We start from the raw sequence: 8,949 nt of genomic DNA, 5'->3' as shown, positions 1-8,949 counted from the left end.
CCCGCGATTTTCTGTCACTTTGTGCATATGCTTTGGGTGGCTAAATCCCAATTAGGGTCGGCTGACACGCTGTTCTATTCACGCAGAGCCATGCCTGCATACATTTGCCTAGGAATGAACTCCTCAAATAGATTCCCCGCTAAATGCACCGGACAGCAGAGAGAATCAGCATGAGTGACACCTTCTTTCTGAGGCGCTCGACTGAGAAAAGGTATGAATTTATAAGGTACACCGAAACATATCAATTCACGCTGCGTCATGCGCCTTTTTATCCACGCGCCCTCATGCGAGAGAGGGCGAGTTGGAGTGAGAGGAGACGCGGCAGGGAAAAGCCCCGGCGCACAAACTTTCAAGACTTTGAATGCAGGAGCGGTGCAACCCACTTTGAGAGGGGGAGAAAGGGAGGCACTTGGAATGAAATCACGCATGAACAGCGTTGAATCAGGTGCCATTTATGCGGCTCCTCTCTAATGCGATTTTGAATATTAGTCTGTCATCTGGTGGGAGTCCCATACAAGCATAATTACTATTCAAACGCGTCGCTAATGTCTCCCACCCACATCAAAGGAGCTGGTCTGCTCATGGCGCAGCTTGCGTCTTTCCCCAAGTTTAAAGCACGGAAAATACATTTAAAGGATTCCATCCAGGTTATTTCAAGCAATTAAAGTAACCAAATGTTTAAATTTAATGAAAAAATTGTGTTTTTAGGATAAATTGTTTCATGTTTAGAATGTTTGGATAAACAGTTAGAGGTCAAATAATTAAAAAAAAAAGTAAATAGAACGTGGGAATCAGTGAAAAATAGGAAATGTTAGTGGCTGGGACAATGATTGGGCTCTGCTGAAAAGACCCCAAAGACAGTTTATGGGTCGACATAAAAAATGTGTTTTCTGCTAACTCAGAGAGGGGTCTTAAATGCTTGCCATTGAAGCCGATCCAGAAGAGGTGGCGGTGAACCTTTGGCACCCTGAAGTATAGCCCAGTCAAGGCGCATGAATGGAGATCCCTGGTGGGGCATTGCTCCCTGTATTTACCGCGTTGCTCTGCAGACAGGTTGTTCTTCTATATTCATGGCTCATTAATGACCAACCAGTTAAATCAGAGACCCGACGGTTAAAATCCTGAAAAGAAATGGGGGAACCAAATGGCAAGAATAAGCAAAACCGCCCATAAAAACGTCTCTCTCCTCTTGTAAACTCTTTCTATTCAGGTCATTATTTAAGTTCATTAAAGAGATGAAGTTCGTTTAAGAGAGGCGCACTAGTGGAATGCTGTTGATTCACTCCACACTATTGTTCCAGATGAAAGATCCTACCATGTAATTAATGTGTCTTTTTTAAAACTTTATTCTTTTAAAAAGTAACAATACCCTCCGGTCAGGCCATTTGATTTCATTTAATTTTCCATCCCATTTGCTCTTAACACTGCCTTCACTCTGACACCGAGCCCGTCACGGCTCTTCGGGGCTCCTGGACGCACCGCAGAAGAGAGCTCCGTCCGGACACTTACCGCTTCAGAAAGTACGGACCCTTTCTTTCAACCCCCCCCCCCCCTCCCCCCTCACCCCTACATCCTTATTCGTAGAATAATTGATTCCACTGTGAGAGAAGTGCAGGTCTGAGAAGAGGCGCAGGGGCCGAATGGGATGGGAACCAGTCGAAAATGGCAAGGCGTTAATAAATAACCGCTCCGCGCATCCGGGCGCAAACTATTGATGAGATTGTTCGCGTGTCGTTTAGGATAATTTGAGAGTGGATGTGGGGGGTGGGGGTGGCTGATCACCTGAGGAAAGAATGATCCTCGCGTAGCAGTGCGCGCTCCATAAGAAATTATAATTATAAAGGGTGGATTTTGCCTTTATTTAATGGGAGGGATTTTCTGGTGGGCCCTTCTTTATAATTAAACTGTAATCTACAGAGTCAGACTCAGAATCCGGGGCAAACAAATATTAGTCCACAGATCGGGGGTCAACCTCGTCACGCTGTGGGATGATTGGTCGTGCGTTCTGCTCGCATCAAAAATTCCAAACAGCGTCATGCAACCTGCTCCTCAGAGATCCACCGGGCTCTCCCTTTCGATCACCACATCACCAAGCGCGTGACCGTAATCCATGGGGTGCACCATCCAGATCGAAGTGCCTTCAACGGCGAAAATTATATTTTCTTTTTGCGAGTAAATAAAAAACCGTGAGGTTGCATACATAAATGTAAATATTAATAGTAATAAAAATAAATATTTGTATTACAATAAATTCTGTGTGTTTTTTTATTTTTTATATCATATTTAATTATAATACAAAATTAATGTTAACGTAAAAATGACTGATTATTTGTCTCTGCTTATTTGAGCTGCTGAACATGTTGAATGTGAATAAACGAAAGCCCACAAGTGTGCGCGCGCTGGGAAGATGCGGATGTTGTTTTTCTCTCTGCGTCTCTCCTCCTGCTGCTGGCTTTCCCTCCTTAAGTACCTGCCTGATCCGAACCCGGCACACGCCGAGAGTCAATAGAAGTTAACAAGTCCTCCAACTTTCCTGCTCCTTTTGTTAAACTAAGGACAAAAAAGGGAGGAGGGAGTGCAGGGTCCTTTGAAGTATGCAGAGCCTCAAGAATGCCAGCCAAGTAGATTTAAAGTAGCCCCTGATTTCCAAACTCCGGGCTGAAGGGGAAGAATAGAGAAGGGAGAGGATTTATGGAGAAATTATACAGTGGATTTGTCAGTTAAAATATCGGAACTGTCTGGGGGACAAAGCCACATGCTGAGGATTAATGGCCGCTCTGGACCTTTGATTCCGCACTCTCTTTTCTCTGGCCTTGACAAATTGGATTTCGGGGATGGGAAGGTCGCCCGGCTCTTTGTGTCCCCTGACCGGTTTCGAGCATTTCATTATGCGGCGGAGTGAGGGAAAGTGTCCATGTGACCAGGCCGGTCAGTTTTCCTTCTCCACGCAGCTGCTGGGAGAGCTCAACTCTCTCACACGCACACACACAAAAACAAGCACACATCCGTAAACTCAGGACCGCTCCCCCCTGCAAACCAGCATCACCTCTCTGCAACACCCTCCCATCTTCTTCAAACCGCTCTTGCATCCACGGACAGGGAGGTGGATGTGTATGAGTGTGTAGGGCAGGGGGTGGGTGGGCGCGCAGGGGGAGGGGGGGTGCTACCTTCCCCTTCTCCATCAGTAGAAAAGCCGGGGAGCCAAACGCCACTGCATCACTTTGAGGGCGGATTCTGGAGTGTCCTCGTCCTTCTCGTCTCTCCTCCTCTTCCTCACACTGTCTCTCACAATTGGTCTCCATCAGTCTTCATGGTTTTGATCTCACCCCACGCAATGCAAGCCAACCGGGCGTCCACCACCGTCAGCGTGTTCGCGGACTGCAGCATCCCGGCCGGGCTGCGGATAGGACCGGTACCGGGCATCTGCAAGCTCGGGAAGTACGTGTCGGACCGAAAGGAAGTTGGACCCAAGAAAAAGGTAAAAAGGCAATAAAGAATAATGCGTATTTGATTTCCCCCCACAGTGTTGCCTTTCATTTAAAATCCAAATGATTGAAATAAATAAGCGTCTATTCTTTTGAAGGCTGACGTGTCAAACTCTGTTGGACCGAAAGTTGTTAATTGGTTTGGGCTGTCAGGTTAGAAATAATTGAGCTCCATCAGTGGCCGACTTGTCAGTGTGTGCTCCTACTTATCCGGCCTAATGGGCGGCGCGGGAGTGCAACACCGCACGGCCTCACATTTCACTGCCTGGCAGGCCTGTTATTCTGATGAGCCGTTTATGGTTAATCCAATCCGGCCACAGAAAGATGCCACTGGGGGTCGAAGCCTCAGCCAGGGGGAGAACGAACGGAAAAAAAATAGGAGAAGCAAGAAAACTGCTTCAGGACTAACGCAATCATTCCCAAATGACGGTGCGTCAAAGTTCATATTCTTGGGAAAATGTGAGTTATATTTATTATTATTAAACAATCTAGATAGGAAAAACACAGACAATAACAAGCAGCCGCATAACTGCACCTCTAAGTGCAGCCTGTGATTGTGGAGGCTGTCAGCGGCTGTGATTGATGCGTCTAAATGCGTAGCCCCGGGGAAACAGGGCGATCATCAGGTGAAATCTCTGTGTCAAATGTCACGCTCCCATTTTTAATGTTCTCTAACAGTTTAGAAATGCTCTGACACTCCTCAAATTCATTTCTCATATCAACTCAATTAGGCCCGCGTGGCAGTCTCTTTAGAAAATTATCAGCAGAGCGGATAAAGACGCATTAGGAGCGCTTTGGGTCGCAGCATCTTCTTTAGCAAAGGCGGATGCGCACAGGTGATTTACGACGCTCCAATCATTTCATAAAAAATATACAAAATATAATAAGTTCTAAATAAAAATTTGAAATTAGTTACATAATAAATATACAGACAGTGCGTAAATTTGATTCATTTTTTTGTATAGATTTTTTCTTGCTTAACGGGTTTTAACTATGTTGTTAACTTTTCTCCAGATCCGGTTGGTGCGTGGAGAGTTTGCAGATGAATCTGGTTGCGCCGTGCCAGACTGGATCGGGTTCATACGCCCCGCGAGGAACAGTCAAGAGCAAAACCTTGAGGCTGTGACGGATTTACCTGGCGGACAGGTGAATTTTTTGTCATTTTTCTTTTTTTTTGCAATTGTTTTCTTTTGTGATGAAACATATTTTTTCTTGTTTTGGAATTGAAGATTTTCTACCGGGTTCTGAGGGAAATCCCCGCTGGTGAGGAGCTCCTTGTTTGGTATTCCAACGCTTTGGCCCAGTGGTATGACATTCCCGTCACGGCCACCCCCACGCACGACGAGAAAGGTAAATGAAACTATTTGTAATAAGACCGGGTTTTGCATAACAGAAAAAAGTAAAAACTGTTTGATTTTGATTTTTTTGTCGGATAATAATAATAATAACAGTTTATTTTTGTACTTATTTTAAAAATGCCACATCTTGCCGAACTTTGCGCAAACCCGCAGTTTCCTGGACGCGTCTGGCACATTGACGTGTAGAGCTGCTGCTGACATAAACGCCTGTTTTATTGCTCAGTGATCAATTGGATGCGTTGCCCTTTCAGCAGCCAACCTAATGATTTATTTACCTCTAAAAAAAACATTTGTCGTTTACTGACGACTGTGTTGCGTTTGCGTCAATAAACTTTGATTACATCTAATTTATTATTTTATTGGTACTTTTCGTTTGCTCCGAAACAAGTGTTTAAAATCGCGTGTTTGTTGTTAAATAAACATTTTTCTGTTGAAGGAATTTTGCGCAACGGAATCCCAATGTGGAACAAAATATATGCGCAATGACTAATTCTTATTTTTGATATCAGGTAAGAAATCTAATCTGATTAAGAGTCTGTAAACGACTCCCATTTTGACTTTTAATCAGTTTGTTTGGGGGATTAAGGATAGTTCAGCGTTTGGGGATTATTCTTTAATCCGGAAAAATACAGTGGATCAACAGACTTTAATCCCACCAAAACGGGGATTATTCAGACATTAGATCATTCCTAAATAGCTACGTTCATTAATACTGTACGTGATATTTCGAGCAGCCAATGCCACTAAAATTAATTTTCGAAACTAAATATCTTGATATGATATCTGTGAAAAAAATATAAGTGCTTGAAATAGAACAAAAAAAACAAAACAATTAAAACCAAAACGCGACAGGAAGAAGAAAAAGAGGAGGATGAGGATGCCGTCATTGCGCCATTAATATTCATGCTTTCAAAAGCAGATTATTCAAAAACAAGTGCTTCACGGTAAATTAGGTGGGTGCGTTAAGGTATTGTGGCCTAATGAATGCTAACTTTTATGTGGGGAGTATATTGCCCCGATTCCCCGGCCCTACACACCGCGTGCGCTCCTGGACATACGCTCCATCCCATTATGATGCGTCAACAGATGGGCCCGCGCCATTGTTTCTGAGGACTTGCGATTTCAAGCAACAGCTGCTGTCACTTCCACGGGAAAACGCACAGAGAGGGAAAGGGCCGCATCGGTTTTGGAGCGCCAGATTGGACAGGGGCGTTTGCCCTTTCGAGGGTGATCATAAACAATGGCCCTTATGAGCATTACAGATTCATTACATCTATATTATCCTTGGAGTACTCAACTGGGGGTAATTTAGATGCCCTCTTGTGTCTATTGGCACCAGATCTTGAATTTTAACTATAATGAATGAATGTAACCTCCAGATGTGTCTAAAGATTTTGAGATCAATTTTAAAAAATGTAAGAATTTGAAACAAAATTAGATTTTTTGTGTGATTTAGGTTTGTGTTTTGCGTTTTGGGGAGTTAATACGCGTTATACTTGAGCTTTTAGGCCGGACTTGGCTCTTTGCGCGGGCGGTACAGCTCTGTTTCCATTAAAATTAATTAAAAATGACGGCGTGTCTGTGTGTTTTATGGTTCAAATGTTCTCATTGCTGTTGCTATGTTGTCTCTGCAGGTGAGGAGCGTTACATATGCTGGTACTGTTGGAGAATCTTCAAATACCCCAACACGCTCAAGGCCCACGTCCACTTCCACTGCGCTCTGAGTAACGGGAGAAGCTTCGTGAGCAGCGAGTTGGTCAGAGGCACGGAGAACTTCAGCCGGTCACCGAAATCCGGAGACATTCCCAGCGCTTCCACCTCCCCGAGGAGCGCCCACAACAACTCCTCCGTCTCGGACTCTGGCAGGCGGGTGGTGTCTTCCTCGCCTTTTTTGAACAAAACAGGACTTTCACGGAAAAGCAGCTCTGAGGAGCAGGACAGGGCCCTCGACATGAGCGTTGCATCAGCGAGAACCCAGGGTCCCCTCCTTAGCCTTGGCGCGACGTCCTCGGTGTTGGGTGGCATGGGCTTCCATCCGGGCGTGCGCTCCGCCTTTAAACCGACCGGAGTTTCCAAAGCCTCGGGTTCGGAAACCTCCAGAGAAGAGGCCAACGGGAAGCTGAGTGGCCTCGGATTCAGCAAACTAATAGGAAACACGAAGCCAATCCGCAACCTGAGCGAAGGCCTGAACGTGGGAGGAACCCATCCTTCAAAGTGCGCACCTGCAATTGTGGACTCGGCATCCCCGATGGTTCCGTGCGCAAACGCCATTAGGGGTTTTCCGTTGCTGCCCCACCTGGAAGAAAGCTCAGCTTTTAAACACGTGGACAGCCGAATACACCCAGGCCTGTCCCCGTCCCGCTACCCCCAGATGAACCCCGGGCTTCATTTCGAGAGGTTTTCTTTGCCTCCATTTGACGGCGTCAAAACTTACGGAGGAGACTGCAACATCCCGCTGATGCCGTTCACCGTCTACAACGGGGAGCTCCTGTACAGCTCACCCTACTACCCGCTGAAGTTCCACTTCAGTAACCTCCTGAAGTACCAAGAGTCCATGTCCTACTTTGGCGCCCCCTCCCTGAGCCAGGATCTGGGCTCCATCACGAACATTGACCGGGAGATCGCCATGCACACGCAGCAGCTGTCTGAGATTGCAGCAGAGAAGAACCGCTCGCGGCTAGACTCCCTGCCTGCCGGAAGCGCCAGCAGCGGGGCGTCAGGTAAACCCAAAAAAGGACACCTGTGTCTGTACTGCGGCAAGCTGTATTCCAGGAAATACGGCCTGAAAATCCACATGAGGACTCACACAGGCTACAAGCCGCTCAAATGCAAGGTGTGCTTCAGGCCCTTTGGAGACCCAAGCAACCTGAACAAACACATCCGGCTGCACGCGGAGGGAAACACGCCGTACAGGTGCGACTTCTGCGGGAAGGTGCTGGTGCGCAGAAGAGACCTGGAAAGGCACGTGAAGTCCAGGCATCCGGGTCAGACTGTCAAGAAGCTGGAAGACAAACCAGGTGGCCTGTTCGAGGACGCAGAGCAGAAGAGCGACAACGACAGTGACGTGGACGTCTGCTTCACGGACGACCAGAGCGACCAGGAGTCCAGCAAAATCAACGACTGACATGTTTACGCACGGAAAATAAAACCCCTTTCTGAGACCAGAGTTTTTGCTGGGTGCAGGAACATCTCAGTGTTTTAACGTCACTATTTCACCCAAAGATATCTGTTAAATTAAACAAAAAATCCCAAACTGTTTTCAGATTTGGTTTTTATGGAGTAAAAGGGATACATTTAGAAAACTATCCGCAGATGTCGTTTCAGCCCATTTTATGATAAGACTGTTTTTGTAGACATTTGTGTTTGTTTAAAAAAACATCATCTTCCAACTGTTTATGCAGCCACACGCGGGCTCCTTTTCTGCACTCAAAAAAGTGAAATTTTGCTGCAAACAAACAAGGAACAATGATCAGCTGCTGACAGTTTTCCCATCACAACAACAAAAAACAGAAGCTGTCAGGAATATCAGGATTTGAAGGCTTGTTTGCAGAGTAACACGTTTTTTATTTGTGTCCACCAGACGGTTGTAAAAAGCAGACTTGATGATCCAAATGGAGGAAAGAAAACGACACAATTCTTTCAAAACTGTTTTTGCTGTCCCTTTGAAACTGTCAGTTGCACTTTAAAAACATCTTCACCAAGCAGCTGCAAGAAAATAAATTATTATTATAATAATTATTATAATCAATTGTTTTTGTCCGTCCCAGAATAAAACACTTAAAGTTGCACTTTGTTGTCGAGGAGCGCTGTTTTTCAGCCAACAGCTTCCAGTTTATTTATGGATTTATTACCAGAGGGAAAAGTATCGCAGTTATAGAATTTGTATAGAATTTGTAAAGTAATATTTCACATTTTGGTGGAGATTTGTTGTATGTGTTGTTGTCTGAGAGGAAAATGTTTTACTTCTGTCAATTAAGTGGTTGGTTTTTGAATAAATTTAATTTAAAACTCGAAAAGGTTGTTGTGATATATTTCTAAGCCGGTTAATGATATTTCAATAAAACCTTTTTGTAATGGAGCAAGAAATGACCAACTGTTTTAATGTG

General features: G+C 45.1%; 1 protein-coding gene across 1 annotated transcript; it reads left to right on the top strand.

Moving 5' to 3' along the window:
* The first annotated feature begins 3,219 nt into the window (after window positions 1–3,219).
* prdm13 (PR domain containing 13) lies at window positions 3,220–8,859 on the top strand. Its single transcript, XM_004077686.5, has 4 exons — window positions 3,220–3,478; window positions 4,500–4,631; window positions 4,715–4,835; window positions 6,478–8,859. Exons 1-4 carry the CDS (start codon window positions 3,311–3,313, stop codon window positions 7,965–7,967), a joined length of 1,911 nt encoding a protein of 636 aa, XP_004077734.1. The 5' UTR covers window positions 3,220–3,310; the 3' UTR covers window positions 7,968–8,859.
* The last annotated feature ends 90 nt before the right edge of the window (window positions 8,860–8,949 follow it).

Source organism: Oryzias latipes, chromosome 16 (genome assembly GCF_053564925.1).
Source record: "Oryzias latipes strain Hd-rR chromosome 16, Olatipes_Hd-rR_3.1".
Classification (NCBI taxonomy): Eukaryota; Metazoa; Chordata; class Actinopteri; order Beloniformes; family Adrianichthyidae; genus Oryzias; species Oryzias latipes.
Note: the sequence above shows the minus strand (reverse complement) of the source record. Positions and strands in the feature narration are given on the sequence as shown.

What these genes read in the sequence shown, in the direction of transcription:
- prdm13 (XM_004077686.5), top strand. Translation starts at nt 3,311, where the DNA reads ATGGTTTTGATCTCACCCCACGCAATGCAAGCCAACCGGGCGTCCACC. An exon ending in CGGATTTACCTGGCGGACAG is followed by an intron (nt 4,632 to 4,714) that starts GTGAATTTTTTG and finishes TTGGAATTGAAG; the next exon opens with ATTTTCTACCGGGTTCTGAG. An exon ending in CCCCACGCACGACGAGAAAG is followed by an intron (nt 4,836 to 6,477) that starts GTAAATGAAACT and finishes TTGTCTCTGCAG; the next exon opens with GTGAGGAGCGTTACATATGC.